General features: G+C 48.2%; 1 protein-coding gene across 1 annotated transcript in view; it reads right to left on the minus strand.

Annotated features, from left to right (window-relative positions):
* Slit3 (slit guidance ligand 3) overlaps window positions 1-15,651 on the minus strand; it is a gene marked incomplete in the record, with an annotated part of 641,662 nt that overhangs the window by 87,762 nt on the left and 538,249 nt on the right. Inside the window, 4 exon segments of the mRNA XM_008830158.3 lie at window positions 4,982-5,114; window positions 6,050-6,213; window positions 8,181-8,324; window positions 9,000-9,143. Coding sequence (XP_008828380.1) covers window positions 4,982-5,114; window positions 6,050-6,213; window positions 8,181-8,324; window positions 9,000-9,143 — 585 coding nt within the window.

Raw genomic sequence — 15,651 nt, forward strand, 5'->3', positions numbered from 1 at the left:
CCCCCCCCCCCCCGCCGCCTCTGGCCTAGAACAACCAGAGCTTTTCCCACAGGTCAATGTTCACACTGACCTGAATCTAAATGCTCCCTTTTAGCACTAGCCCCAGCTCCTGATAACGCACCGGCCTTGCATGAAAATCCACACAGATCTCTTTGCATGGACATTCCTTGCTTTCTGCTTCAGTTTCAAGCTTTGCAGAGCTGACAACTGCTCGCAGAGAACTCCAGGACCGAATGGTGATGGAGAGTGAGGGTGGTCCCTACTCCGACTGGGACTTCTACCAGAGGCCTGAGTGAAGTGGGGGCAGCTAGGCAGCTAAGCTGGTGTCCTGGCTATGTAATAGCTGTGGTACCTTGGGCCAGGCACGTAGCCTCTCTGAGCTTGCATTTATTCACACAGTTGTAAAATGGAGCTGGCAATAATTATTACCATGATGTACTATGAGGGTCTCTGTGGATAGATTTTGGAGCAGAGTCCAGCACACTATTGTTGAGCAAAGTTTGAATATATGCCTCTCGATCTATCCATCCATCTATCCATCCTTCCATTCATACACATATACACATGTATGTAGATATATTCATACAGAAAGATATATACATAAATGCACATGTATCTCTACCTAGTGATATATATTATTACCAGAGGAATTTTGCTTGCTTTTCTGCTTCCAGCATGATAGTTTGTGAAGAGAGTGGGATTACGTCACGCTGTTGCTTATAATTCTTGCTTGTCTCTTGAGTGTCCTGGCAGGTAAACAGTCTGCCTTCTCCACAGCCCTCAGCCCACATATAAACTTCCCAAGCTCCCTGCACACACCTCTTTTTCTCAGACCACCTGCTCCCTCAGAGATCCTGGTTCTAGACTAGACCATCTTTCTACCGAGACAGTCTTCCCCAAACACATAGTTTTCTCTTGCATGTTCCTGGGGAATCTGACCCAGCTCCCCAGAATCCCCAGATTCTGTAGTCATAGGCCAGTTTCCTCACTCTGTTCTCTCTATTCTGAGTCTCCAAGATCAGGAACACAACTAGGGACATGGCTGTGACACCAGCTGCTCTATTCTAGTTCTGACCTTAGTGTCTTATGAAGTGCACCCTGTGGAAGTATGAATGAGTGAAGGAGCTTCCCACTCCCAGCCTGTGCAGAGTGCTCCTCCATCCCTCCAACTGTCTGACAGGTGCGAAGAGTCTCCTCTCCTGATGCCACCTGCTGAGGTCTCTTTGAGTCAGTCCCATACCATGATACCTCAGTGCTCCTGTGTTTGGAGGTAGTAGCTCTCCAAAGCTGGGGTGAACCCTTGTGGCTGGCACTCTCTGTCTCTACCTGTGCTGGGCAGAAGCAAGGATATAGGCAGTGCTGGACCCTGGCTCTATTCAGTGCTGGCGAAGGATGTCTAGCATAGCACTCAGGAGGAGGCAGCCCCTTTACCAGCAGCATCTGCATGGTTGAAGAAGTCCAGCTGTCAGCATGGGCAGGCTGGAACACAGACAGTGCCTCTTCCCAACCACTGCAGATGACAGGCTCTGAGAGTACTTGTGACTATAGACTGTGAATCCACTGTTTGGCAAGTTATTCAAACAGGCCTAGAAACCCCAGTCCTGCATGGTCTCACTCTTATGTGGAAGCTAAGTAGGTGGTCTCACAGATGTAGAGTAGCATAGCAGCACCCAGAGGCTGGAGAGGAGTGGGAAAGGGGCTGGGTAACAGTACAAGCAGCAGCTGGATGGGGGTGGGGTGGGGGTGGGGCACTCAACATGACAAGCTAAAACACAACAGGCAAGTTGTGATGGAGACCAATTGTACCCTTAAACCAGTCAGCAAGGAGCATTCTGAATGTCCCCAACACTAAGACATAGCACCTTTCAGAGGTAGGATATCTCAGTTACTCTGATCTGACCATTACACATTGTTTACATGTATTTAAATGCTATACTACATACCATAAAAATGGATAATCATTGTGTCAACTAAATTTTTTTTTGTGTCTTTTTTGAGACAGGGTCTTCTTGTAGCCCCATCTGACCTGGAACTTGCTATATAGATCAGGCTGGCCTCCATCTTACAGATATCTGCCTATCTCTGTCTCTAGAGTCCTGGGACTAAAGGTATGCCTGGCTCAACTAAATTTTTTTTTTTTAAAGCAGTCACTTAACCTTCCCGAAGACTCATTTGACCTGGTGTGTAAAATGGGAATGATGCTGTTGTCTGGGAATGTAGCTGGGGATGAGATGACACGCTGCACAGATAGGGGTATTCAGTAGAGTTTCTTGAAAACAAAGTGAGTGAGACATAGGGCAAACCATAGGTGATATTTGTTGCCGATGATAAAAATTGAACTTTCAAGTAAAGATTATAATTGTGGAGAACTTACATTGAGATTGACAGTGTCTCCTCATCAAAGAGTTTTCTGATGGGATGGTGAGGTCGGTGACATGGGACTTTTGATACTGCACAATGGAAGGTGTTAACCATTGGAAGGCAAATCACAGCTGGGGGGCATTTCCACCCAAAGCACAAGACAGACCAATGGGGTTTAGGGGAGCAGCAAGGTAGATGTGGGTGCAGATCCCACCTGACAGCTGCCCTTTGAGAAGCTCCCATTGGCTATGATATATGATCAATGTCTAATTATCTACCAGCAGCTGAATGGACTTTTCAAATGCTTCTCCCTGCCCCAACCACACATCTGTATGAAGCCAGGTTTCCTTCTTCTTCTCTCTCTCTCCCTTTTTTGGGTCTTGTTTTTGAGACACGGTCTCCCTGTAGCCCCAGCTGACTTGGAACTCACCATGTAGAAAAGGTTGGCCTCGAACTCACAGAGATCCATCTGCCTCTGCCTCCCAAGTGCTGGGATTAAAGGCTTGTGCCGCCACACCTGGCCTAACAGGCTTCCTTCTTATAGTTCACCCCAAACAACTTATCAGAACAGTCAGTACAGAGCAGACAGGGAAATCCAGAATTGCCATGAAGTTAGACATTAAAGAGATTTACAAAATCAGAAGATGCTGTTGCCCTTCTCAAGTTGTCTTAACGATATGTATACTATATAAATTTGTGATGGGTATAGAATTATTTTTTGATGAACTAAGAAATGGATATTTCAAAATAGCCTGTGTTCGTGTCTAAGCTGTCAAATATCAGCCTATATAAGAGTAAGTTCTTAGAGTCCTGGAAAATCATACAAAGGTCCCAAGATCCAGGTGTCTAAGAACTTCTGGCGTAAGGGGATGAAAAGATAGCTCAGTGGTTAAGAGCACTGGCTGCTCTTGCACAGGACCCAGTCAGTACTCAGCACCCACATGGCAGTTCATAACCACCTATAACTCCAGTTTCAGGGGATCTAACTCCCTTTCTGGCTTCCTGGGGCACTGCATACATGGGTACACTTACATACATTCAAGCAAAACATTCATATACATAAAATAAAAATAAAACATAAGCCCTTTTGGTATAAAAGGTGAGAGCGTAGGACCCAGAGCCAGGCATGACTGACCTCTAGTCCCCACTGGGCTGGTAACCAGGTATGCGACTTGGGTAAGTGATTTTGGACTTCTTGGTAAATGTCTCCCCATTTTTCCCCTGCCAGTGAGGAAGGCAAGTATTATTGCAGCCTTGCTTTAAAGGAGACTTGCAAGGACTGGAGGTACAAAGGGCTGTGTGGCTTAACTCAGCTGTGAAGAGAAAAGGGACATGAGACACACAGCAAGATCATAGGAGGCTGACCTGAGGGTGGTATCTACTGCCAATGATAAAACTTGAGCTTGCAAGTGAACATTACAATTTTAGAAAACATGTAACAACTTCCCATTTGGATGGCCCCAAGCTTGGATGTCACTGCCGGGGCCTCCTGTGTTTCTCACGGATGAAATTTGGTTTTGCTTTGTAAATTGGCACCTCTTCTTGAGATGGCCAAAGATGCCCATAGGAGCTGGAAGGCCATCGCTGGGAACCCTGGATCTGAACGTACCCTGTGTTCCTGAGCTGGGGACCCCATGGCACAACATGCCAGTTCTGACAGCACTCATTTTCTTGAATGTCCTGCTTACCTTTCCCAGCTGTTTCAATGCCAGAAACAAGTTCCTTGGGGCACACTGAAGTCGTGCCTGGTTAGGAAGCATCACCTCTCTACAGAAGACAATCTGGGGTCTTCCGAAGGCACAGGAGACACAATTATTTTTGCTATTTCAGTTTCTGTGTTCTGAACTTTACAGAAAGTACCCAAAAGCTGTTTTCATGGGATTTTCTGCCTTTTGACATCTCTCACTTGGTATCCATTTGACCAGGAAGGAGCAAATTCCAGGCCATTGCCCTTAGCTCCTATGCCCAGCACAGCTCAGCCCAGGGAACAGGAGTAACACAGCACTGCATTTGTTCACACAGACTTTCAAGGGTTTAGCCTCAGCCCACACCTATGCTGATAGAGACTTTTAGTGACTGTTAGTCCCTTCCTTCCCTGGGGCTGCCTGTTGCCATGACAGCCTCCCTGAGCAGCAGAAAATACCAAGGGTCATAGTCCCACTTAAAAAATCTACCTGTATTCTCAGAGACTGGCTTCTGTATAGCGCCCCCAGGCAGGTCGCATCTACTCAGTAGGATTGCTTGAAGGAGGACTAGGGCCATATTGCAAAAGCATGCCCTCAAATGTACTGGGCGAAGCTCTTACAATTACCCTGTGCTAGAGCTTGAGTCAGAAAGGCTGTGAGGGATTTAGAAGGGTGGGATTCAGAGCAGAGGATTTTGAGGGTGTTAAAAATGAGGCAATAACCCCCCACTTGCATTCTGGGGTATCTTTAGGGAAAATAGAGTCAGGCATGCCTATCCCTGCCAGGTGGGGATGGTTCAAAGCTCTTCTTGTCAAGGTGAGCTTAGCCCTACTGGTATCACTCAAGCCAGGCATGTCCCTGTACTCTTGCTTGAGATGGCGGGGTTCAGCTGGACAGCCACTGGTGAGGTTGCGGGGGACAGAGGTGGTGCTTACAGCTCAGTCACGTCCTTCGGCATGCCTTTGGGGAGGGCACGCAGCCCCTTGTTGCTGCATCGCACCACTGTCTCCACGCAGGTGCACTGCTCGGGGCATCGTGGGCTCAGCTGGCAGCTGCTCTCCTCGTTGCCTGTGGAAAAGCCCGGCAGGGTGTTGGAAGATGAGCCCCACCAGACCAGCAGTTGGGTAAGGCTCGGGCATAGAGCCAGACTGTTCCCCTCCAAGGCCAGCTCTGCCCACCCCCAACATGGAGCCCGATCCAGCATGAAGGTAGCTGCTGGTCTCCCCAAGTATCAGAGAGAAAGATGCATGTCTGGGGATGTGGGAAGGGATGCAGCTGTTTACTGCATAGCCAGACGGGGCAGAGCCCTGTCCTTTCCTTCCCTCTTTCTGCTTTCTTCTCCCCACCAACCAGGATATAGTTGTGTCCATGGCGAGTATGTCACTAGCCTTGTTATATCTTAACATCAATTAATCTAAAAAACAGTTCATCTGTCCTTAGATAATCCAAAATTCATCAAATAAAGAATTATATTGGCTTGAATTTACGCAACCAAATATACCCTGTGGGTCTTGAAAACCAAAGGCTGATATTTGTGGGTTCATGTCTTTTAGTCAATGATAGAATTGTTTTAAAGACTTTTCTCATGAGCACATACTCTGAGCTTCATCAAACACAGACAAGAAGACAGAGGTCCAAGTCTACCATGTGTAGTTGTATAGGCTATGGACAGCACAAGAGGGCCCTACCATTATGGGGCACCAATTATGGTGGACATGGTTGATGAGTGTATTTGATACAATGGTGTTCATACAGAAGGCAGTGTCTTGTATAAACAAACATCTTGTTCTAATAAAATCAGTACAGACATCTGACTAATGGAAGCAAATTGACTTCAGAAAGGAATACCATGTGAGGAAGGAGCCATGTGGGCTAGCAATGGACACATAGAGACTCCAGAGCTCTGCCATGAGCCAGGGGACAGAGTGGAGTCAGAGCTCTGGGAATCCTGAGCTGGAGCCCTCAGCAGCCTGCCTTGCCCTCCCAACTTGCTCCCCTCTCACCATCACAGGTGAAGTCTTGGACGGCCACATCCTGGATGGGGATCTCCTTGAGGAAGAAGGGCTTCTGGCACCTTGGGTTCCCGCTGACGATGCGTCGCTTCCTTAACCACCGGCCAAGCCAGGCCAGGTGGCAGTTGCAGTTGAAGGGGTTGGACAGGAGGTTTCTGAGGGAGAGAGGCCTCTTAGTGGTTAGGGTCTACCCTTGTGCCTGGCCGAGGGCCGGGGGTCGACTCCTGTAGCTTAGGTTAGTTCTCCCTGGGAAGAGATGGGGTCTCAGCAGGGAATATAGACTCCTTCTCTAAACCAGGGAGATGTTTAAAGCTGTCCTCCTGGAGTGGCCCGTACTGATGGGTATGCTGTAGTCTCTGGCCTCAGCCTCCCCTGTCTACTGAGTCCTACTTGGGCAGAGGTGGTGATCCCTCTGTGGAGAATTTCTTCTACTCTAGAGCTGTGTCTGTGCTCCCCTTCCTGGCAGAAATGTCTATAGTTTGCTGGGCTGGGAGTCATCAGTGCCCTGACCTGTGGCAGCTCACACTGTTCCTTCTCCTGTCCCGACCACTTCACTTTCTCCTGGTAGTGTCAGTGCCAGGGTTGGCTGTGCTCCCGTTGGCAGCTACCTGGCCCACTGACTGAGTCCTGTGAGGGTGGCAGTCTGCACACAACAGGCGTTTTGGCCCTGTCTGTGCAGCAGCATGCTGGACAGATGTGGGTGTGAGGGATGGAGCAGCTGTCACTCTAAGTGCTTGCCTCAGGCCTGGGACCATGCTAAGTGACTTGCACATGCAGATGACTGCAGAGGGTGGAGCTGGGATGGGGAGGTAACATTTGAGCAAAGGAAGGAGGGAAGAGAGGCTGAAAGGGGGTATCCCAGGCTGTAGGAACCAGTGCAAAGACCCTAGGAGGGGTGTGGGAGTGTGGAAAGTGAGGTCAGCAGGGCTGGACAGGAGAGCAGAGGGGTTTACCATTGGGAGAGTCTAGATCATTGCATTTAGGTAGGGGGCAGCAGGTGGGAGTGGAAGCTTCTGCTGTCTCTCCATCTTTGGGGAAGGGATGAGATAGGACAGTTAATTACTTGCTCAAGACAGCAGCAGCACATGGCAGTACCATGGAGATTGTAAAATGAACATGTGTAGAATCCAGAATTTTCTGTCCTATAGGCCTGGCTATGCAGTTTATACATCAGCAGGGCTGGTCCTCATAAGAGTCTTGGGAGGTTTTAAAACCTGATGCTGTGGTGATCCTGATGTGCTTTGAAGAGTAAAGCAGCTACGGAAGCCCTGCAACTGACTCTGGCCTCCTCTCCAGTCTCACGTTATACTGTGTCCTCTCACACTCAGTGCAATGGCCATGCTGGGCTTTGAATATTTACTCTGCTCCAACCAACCACAGAAACTTTGCAGTGGTGTTCCTGCTCAAGAAAATACATTACTGCTTTCTTCAGCACACTAACTATGCTGGATAGATTCAGTTGTCAACACACCCGGGAAGAGGTAACCTCACATGAGACATTGCCTCCATCAGACTGTCCTGTGGGTATGTCTGTGAGGCAGCTGAGTGATGTGGGAGGGCCCAGCCCACTGTGGGTGGTGCCACCCTTGGGAAGGTGGTCCTGTATTGTATAAGAAAAGAGGCTGAGCATAGGCAGGGGAGCAAGCCAGTAAGCAGTGGCATTCTTCTGGGATCTTTGTCTCAGTTCCTGTCTCCGGTTTCCCTGCCCTGGCTTCCTTCAATGATGAACTGTGATTGGGAGGTATAAGCCAAATAAACCTTTCCTCCCCAAGTTGGTTTTGGCCAGAGTTTTTTTTTTTTTTTTTCAATCATAGCAACAGAAGGCTAACCAGAATATTAGTCTTCCAGAATACAGATCTAGTGTTTCTCCACAGAACCCAGGTTGGGCTTTCTTATCACTACAAGCCACTATGCTGCCAGCTCTAGGAGGAGGAGCCAGGCCTGTAATCCTTAGTACCTACACGTTACTTGGCATGTAAAGAAAGCCTGGCAAATGTCAATTAAGTGGACAGATGGGCAGGTGAGCTTGGTGATAGGCAGTAGGGAGCTGGGAGCTGGGATTTTGGGTAAGTCTGCAGAGAGTGGTCCAGAGGGAGTGGGTGGCAAGCTTGAGAGAACTCACATGGTAGACAGGGAGACCAGTGTGGTGAAGGCTCCGGGGGTGATGGTGGTGATCCGGTTGTCATAGAGCGACAGCAGCCGCACTGAGCTCAGGCCAGCAAAGGTGTCGTTGCTCACGCAGCTGATCAGATTACTTCTCAGCATCCTGGGGTAGGGAGTGGTTGGTGGTCACAGCCGTGTTCTTGCCTCTTGAAAGGTCACAGCCACCTCCTCGCTCTGCCAGTCACTGCTTAGTTTTGTCTGGCAGTGAGCAGAGCTTGGATCCTCAGTGGGTCAAGCATAGGCATCTCGTTTGTGCACTTTCCATAGTGTAAGCACAAGCCATGCCTACCCATGTGCACATGTGTGCATGGTATGGTTGTTTGTGTATGCACATTTATTTCCAAGAGAAAGAAGGGAATCAAGCAGCTCCATGCCTGGAATCTGTGTTATGTGTGTGTACTTGAATGTGGAAGCTTGCTTGTACACGTTTTGGGACATGGCATGTATGCCTGTGTGTTTATGTCCATGTGAGTAAATGTGTGTGTGTGTGCGTGTGTGTGTGTGTGTGTCCCAACATGTTTCTTCTGTGAAAATATGCATGAATGTTCATTAGAGTGACTCTGGGTGGGGTGTATTTGGACGTTGTGTGTGCTGGGGGCATTTAACAAGTCAAATTCCTTGCATCAAAGGTGGAAAAGTCTGATGCTGTAGGGAGGAAGGAATCCATGGGCCAAAACAGCACCTGACTCTGGTCCCTGTACACCAGCCCACGTGGTCTGGTGCTAATTCCCCTGCCCTTCTGCCTCCCTCTGGTCCTTGGCCCAGGCCTGATACTCACAGGGTCTTGAGGCCACTGAGGCCCCGGAACATGCGCCCATGCACATTCTCCAGCTGGTTCCCTGTAAGCATCAGCTCCTGCACGCCGGCAGCTCCATCGAAGGCACCCTCCCGCACCTCCTTGATTCTATTGTTGCTGAGGTTTCTAGAAGGAGGGAGTGGAAACAGAAGGATCAGGTGCTGGAAAGAGCTCAGCTTCAGGCTCCCTGACTGTAGTTCTTAGCATTTGTGCTCTGGGTCGGGCCACCCTCTCCCCAACAGGTGGGGACCGCATTGTGAAATACACAGCCTAGGCTTTGAAGGTTTATCAGTGCAATCACCTTCTGAAGGCCCTGGTGGACTCAAGCTCATTTCCTCTCTTCACCAGGAGTCTCACTGGGGAGGATTCTCAGAGTAGGGCATAAAGGCAAACATAAAGCAGGCCTCCTTCCATGGCCGTCACCACATTTGGAGAATGTAGCACTCTCGGTGGACACTTTCTACTTGGTAGGGATTGAATACTTATGCACTAGGTGCCACATAAAAGTCCAACCATTATAACCACACCAAACCCCAAGGCAAGGCCTGACAGTTACTGTCATCCCATTTCACAGTTGAGGAGACTGAGTTTCACATAGATTAACTTTCCCAGAGTCACAGCAGAGAGAGTTGGAATATAAAGTCAGGCTTTCTGGCCCATAAAACATTTTCCTGACCAACCCTTCCCTTTTTTCCACTATATTTTTTTTTATTGAATTTTTGTGCTGGGAACCTGTTCATACGATTCTATGGCATAGGTGTCAGCATACACAAGTCCTATTCAAACTCAGGCAGACAACAACTCAGCATAGAATTGGGAAAATGAACAGCAGACCTCAGTCTTACCTGAAGGAATGTTGGCAACTGATTGCTACTAGATGAAGAGCTGATCTTCCTAAAACAAGGGACTCTAGATAGGCTGACTATACTTAGTGGATGGACTTGGACTGGGGAATGGTTGGGGACACTGACAACCCAGTGGGCCTTAACAGGGATGACTGAGTATATGGGCTCCAGTGGGGGGAGAGGCTATGGGAGGGTGCCGGTGGGGATGGGGTTTATAAAGATGATTAAGAATGTTTGAGCTGTTCTGTATGAAATACACAAAAAGTTCAATAAAAAATGCTGTGGAGAGAAAAAAAAAACAAATTAAGGGCTGGAGACATGGCTCAGCAGTCAAGAGCACTGACTACTCTTGTAGAGGACTCAAGTTTGATTCCCAGCACCGACACGGCAGTTAACAACTGTCTGTAACTCTAGTTCTAAGGGATCCATCACCCTCTTCTGACCTCCACTGGCATTGCACAACACAGGTGCACCTACCTACATGCAAGTAATACACTCATACACATAAAATAAAAATAATAAAAATTTAAAAAAAAATTTAAATTAGTGTATGTGTGCACATGTGCACACGTGTCATGGTGTGCATGTGGAAGTCAGGGGATAGCCCGTGGGAGATAATTCCTTCTTTCTAGCATTTCATACAACTTAATCATATTTAGACCCCTTCCCTATCTGCATTACCCATTGCTCCCTCACTGGATTTTATGAATTCTGTCGTAGATGTTAAGGCCTGTTGAGTCAAGTTTGTGTCCCCAGATGTCCCTCAAAGTAAGTTCCTCCACGGGAGCCTGGTCAGCCTGTCAGTGTCACTCCCTTAAAGACCATCTCTCCCTTACCCAGCAGTGACCAGCAGCCAATAGCTACTCAGCTAAGATTGGGACTGCTTATTCCTTTCCCCAGTCAATCCTTCCCTTTTATAAGTGAATGTTTCTCTAGTGATATGGGGACTTGGTCCTTATATTACTGCTTTGTAGAATTCAGGATTGGGGATTTTTTTGTTTCCTTTTGTGTGTGTGTGTGTGTGTATACACGTGAGTGCATGTATGAGTACATATATGCGTGTGTGGAGGCCAAAGGTCAACAACATTGGGTATCTTTCCTAGTTGATCTCTATTTTTTGAGACAGAGTTTCTCACTAAATCTGTAACTTGTCTGATTTAGTTAGACTGGTTGACCAGTGAGCCCCAGGGATCCTTCTGTCCATTTCCCTGGCCTGTGCTGCTGTGCTGGGCTTTTATGGAGGTGCTGGGACAAGAGCCTCAAGCTCAAATGGTAAAACTTGAGTAACTGGCGCATCTCCTCAGCCCCAGGGATCTTGGTTTTTTACAGTGTTCTTGTTCCTGTCAAACCTTGCACTGCCATTCCCAGGTCTGACCCAGCTCTGCGAGCAGGCCCTGCCCTGTGATACCCGGTATCCACAGCATGGGAGGCCACACTAGAATAGAAACCACAGGACTATCTTACACAGCTACAAACAATTCCAGTTCTCAGGTTCTTTCAGAGCCAGAGGTATGAGGTCTCTGTGGTCCATCCTATGGTCCTGGCTGAAGGCACTCATGGTTGGCTGGATGGAGCCAAGCTGGATGAAAGCTGAAGGAGGAGGCCTGTCTCCCTGCACACTGGAGAACCTCAAACTGTGAACAGGAAATCCTGAGGTGCTTGCTGACTCACTGATCACGTGAGGCTGTCGGAACTGCTGTGCTCACAGACACTGGCCAGGTTCCCCATCTTTACTGCTGCAGAGATGACAGCTTCTTGGTGTGGGGGTGGCCTGCTCCATGCCAGAGTCTTAGATGGAGACACAGGGCTGTACCAACACCTCCTCTCCTCACAGAGTGCAGTGCTGAAACTTCCCTGTGAGACCAATTTAGGGGAGGGGGGTAAGGGATGAAATGATGGTCCCCAAGGGTTCAATGTAAACCACTTTCCCTTTTTCCATGTGTGGCCTGGGCACTCAGGGAGCAGCAGTGCCCACCCCTGCAGGTGACTGTGGAAGAGACAAACAGTGGCTCAGTCCCTTTCTTAAATCATCTGCTCCTTGTTCTGTCCTTGTTTCCCAACCCCCTCCCACCCTTCCAACCCTTATGAAGTCCTTTGAAGTTCCAAGGCCGGTGAGCCAAAGTACTCCTAAACTGAACTCCAATCCTGAGATAACCTCACTACCCAGCTCTGTCTCCTTGTCAACTCTTTTAGCCCTGGTCAAGGACAAGCCAGGAATGGGGGCGAATACATGGGAGAGATAGTAAATTACCCCAAACTAGATGTGGGAGTTGAGGTAAAGGCTCTTCCAAGATAAAACTTACTGAACCCTGGAGGAGCAGGCTTTGGCTCCAGGGAGAAGGGCTGCATGGGTATAGAGCACAAGGCCAGCAATGAAGATGAGTTAGAACACTGGAGGTGGGAGGGTTCCCATTTCCTGACATCTGTTTCTTCAGCAGAGCAAAATTAACATCCTATTACTGTAAGGTTTGTGAAGTGCATTTCCTCAGGCTGGGAGAATGAAAACCAGAAAGCGAGTCAAAGGTGTGGGGGGGTGTGGGGGAGTGAAGAACTTTCCAGAAGAGCTGGCTGCTGCTCTCTCTTCATCCATCAAAGCCCGGCTCACCACTGCAGGCTTCAGTGGGGCCTGGGAGGGCTGACGACAGCCCAGAGCAAACACTCCAGAAATAGAAAGAGTGCATCCAGGTTTTTAAGAGTCCTGATGCATTCCCAGCACCATATCTTTCTGAGATACTCAAGATGTAGAACCTGCCATCTAGAGACTCTCTCCCTTTGTCTCCACAGACCTACCTGGAGGAAAGCTGCTTCCTCATGGCTTTGACTCCGATGGTTCAGCCTCAGAAACTCACCCTGGCCCCAGGAGCAGTTCAGAAGGCTCTTGTGTACTCTCTGAAGGCTGCTGGCCGCCCTTTTCAGATCCTGCCCTCATTCACCCCAAGGAACACAGAGGCCACCACAAACTGGGGGATTTGTTGGGCTCCCTCAGGAAGCCTGGGCTCAGGAAGAGGCCAGGCTCTCCTAGGCTATTAAGCCCTGGAGTTGCAGGATGGGACAGCCACTCTACAGTGGGGACAGAGCCATATTCTGTTTAAAGCTCTGTCCCAGGAGAAATGCAGTGGTGTGCTGAGTGGATCTTTCTGAAAACTAAGGACACTGGGTCATGACTGAGCATAAGCTCTGATCAACTACTGGGATGGAGAGGTCCTGTCTTACCATGGGCCTGTCTTTCCTTGAAATGGAAACCAATGCAAGCTCAGGTTGTTCATGGAGCCCAGGCAGGTGACTTAATGGTGACCAGAAGGAGGCCAGGTGGAGAAAAAGGTGACTAAGGTGCTTGCTGCTCGGTTTGACTCCATTGGGCCTTCCTGGGAAGGCAGGAACTGATCTGCCAGGGCATCTGATGGTCCCAAAGGTACCAGAAACCAAGATGTTTTGTTTTCTGTGAAAGCTCCTGGGTTTTAAAAGTGGGAAACTAGTTCTCATTAAAAACACAACAACCAGCAACAAATCCAACCATGTGCACTTGACTTTGGTTAGAGGCCCCACTAGTTTTCAGGCTGTGGCTGAGTCTCGTCAATGTTACAACTGGCCCGGAAGTCCATGGCAGGGAAAACCACTGGAGGGAGACAAAAAGCTCTGAATGTGGGGTTTTTCTCTTGCTCTTTCCTTTCCGTGCTTCTTTCCCTCCTTTCCTTCCTCCCCCCCACCTATTTCCACTTTCCTCCTTTCTCTAGCCTTCTGTTCTGGGGATGGAACCCATGGCTTCATGCTTACTAGGCAGTATCCAAACACTGAGCTTCCCCCAGCTGAGATGCCATCTGAAAATCTGTATCACATTGCCACAGCATCAATGGCCTTCTGCAAATGATCCCGCGTGTGCTCTTGTCTGGGTTCCTTAGCATGTGTGGCACGCATGGGCATCCCAAGGAGGTGAGGTCCAGTTTCATTATTCTGACTGACAGGTAAGGGCCAGAAGTATAGAAAGAACATCAGGGCACAACCACCTTTGCCCAAATCAGAGAGTAGATTAGTTTGAGGCCGTTCAACCAGCCTGCACTACTAGTGTCAATAACTTTGCTGACAGAAATCCAGACTGACCACCAGCTCTGTGGAGAAGGGTGGCAATAGGTCCAGGGCACAAGGAACTTTCACTTGACAGTGGCTGCAGCTGGTGGTCCAGGTCTAGACTTACTCTATGGGGTCCCCTGGTCAGCTGGTTGGTACTGATGAGTGTATGGATTTATGCCTTTGTTGGGGTGACTTTCCTCAGCTCACCTGGCACTACTGCCCACTAGAGTTCTGACCTTGGACAGGTCATGTCTAAGCATCTTCATTTGTAAAGTGAAGCACTCTCAAAGCTTTCTGTTGCTGTTGATGGCAATATTAAAGCAGTATCAGTACTTTCTGGCACAGAGTAAGCAGTTTAACAAGTGTTGGCTGCTAGCTGTTACTAGTTTTATTACCACTATGGTAACCAGGGCCTTCCCAGCCTCTTCCCACCTTTGCCCTACACTCCAGGGCTCCCAAAGTGTCTGTGTGCAGAACTCTTGTTTTATACATGTAAGCAGATACTCTAGGTCACTCAACCCAAATGCTCTGTGCTGGATTCTCACATCTTCTCTTACCTCTTGGCAGAGGTCAGATCTTCCATCTTTTTTTTTTTTTTTTTTTTTTTTTTTTTTTTTTTTTTTTTTTTTTAAAAAAAAGAGGACGATAAATCTTTCACTGTGATATATCAAAATAAGGGGACTGAACCCCAGGTCTTGCACATGCTAGGCAGGCAGTCTACCTTTGAGCTGCTTCAGAGATCCATATTTTCTTCTGATCCTCATCGTTACATCTGAGGAAGGTAGATTTATTTCTATCATGCAAATGATGAAGCTAAAGCTCCCAAAGGGTCTCCTAGTGTCACCCAGCATGGAGGAGCAGAGCCGGATTCAGGGAAATGCTGGCCAACCTGCAGCTTCTTCCTCAAACCTGAATGGCTGGCTGGTCTTGAGCAGTGGGAGATATTTGGAAGCCCCAACCTTCATTCAAGCATGGCAAATATAGGGACTCGCTGAGTGACATCTGTTCCTTTGGATGAAATCTGGGCTTGCATTTGGCCATGTTCCATTCTGTGAAATGTGGTTGAGGCTGGGGACAGGCTGCCTCTTATCACATGCTCTGTTGTTTCCCTTAGCCACAGAAATTCTTTTCTGTGCTCACACTCCATACAAAAGTGGGAATGTCAAAGTAGATATGGAGTGTGTGTGTGTGTGTGTGTGTGTGTGTGTGTGTGTGTGTTTTCTTTGCATGGATGTGCACATACCACAGCATACACCTGTAGAAGTCAGTAGACAACTTTCAAGAATATGTTCTCAATGCCAGGCATGCTTGTGCACAATTTTAATTTCATCACTCAGGAGGCAGAGGCAGGTGGATCTCTGTGAGAAAGAGGCCAGCCTGGTCTACATAGTGAGTTCCAGGCTAGCTGGGGCTACAAGGAGACACTGTTTCAACAAAACGAAACAAAAGTATCTGTTCTCTCCTTCCACCATGTGGTTTTTGGGTATCAAACTCAGGTCATCAAGCTTCCTGCAAGCACCTTTACCTGCTGAGCCATCTCCTGGCTCAAATCTGTACACCTTCATCACTGTATGATGATTCTATAATTAAACATAATTCAGCTAATTGTTTTTGGAGAGGATGTTGTTTTCAGTTCTTTTCCTATCACAATGTTGTGATGAGTTTCCTTACGTATATGCTTTTGAATATAATTGGTTTTCATCCTTCATGTACATACCTAG

The sequence above is a fragment of the Nannospalax galili genome, unplaced genomic scaffold (genome assembly GCF_000622305.1).
Source record: "Nannospalax galili isolate Female #2095 unplaced genomic scaffold, S.galili_v1.0 scaffold1154, whole genome shotgun sequence".
Classification (NCBI taxonomy): Eukaryota; Metazoa; Chordata; class Mammalia; order Rodentia; family Spalacidae; genus Nannospalax; species Nannospalax galili.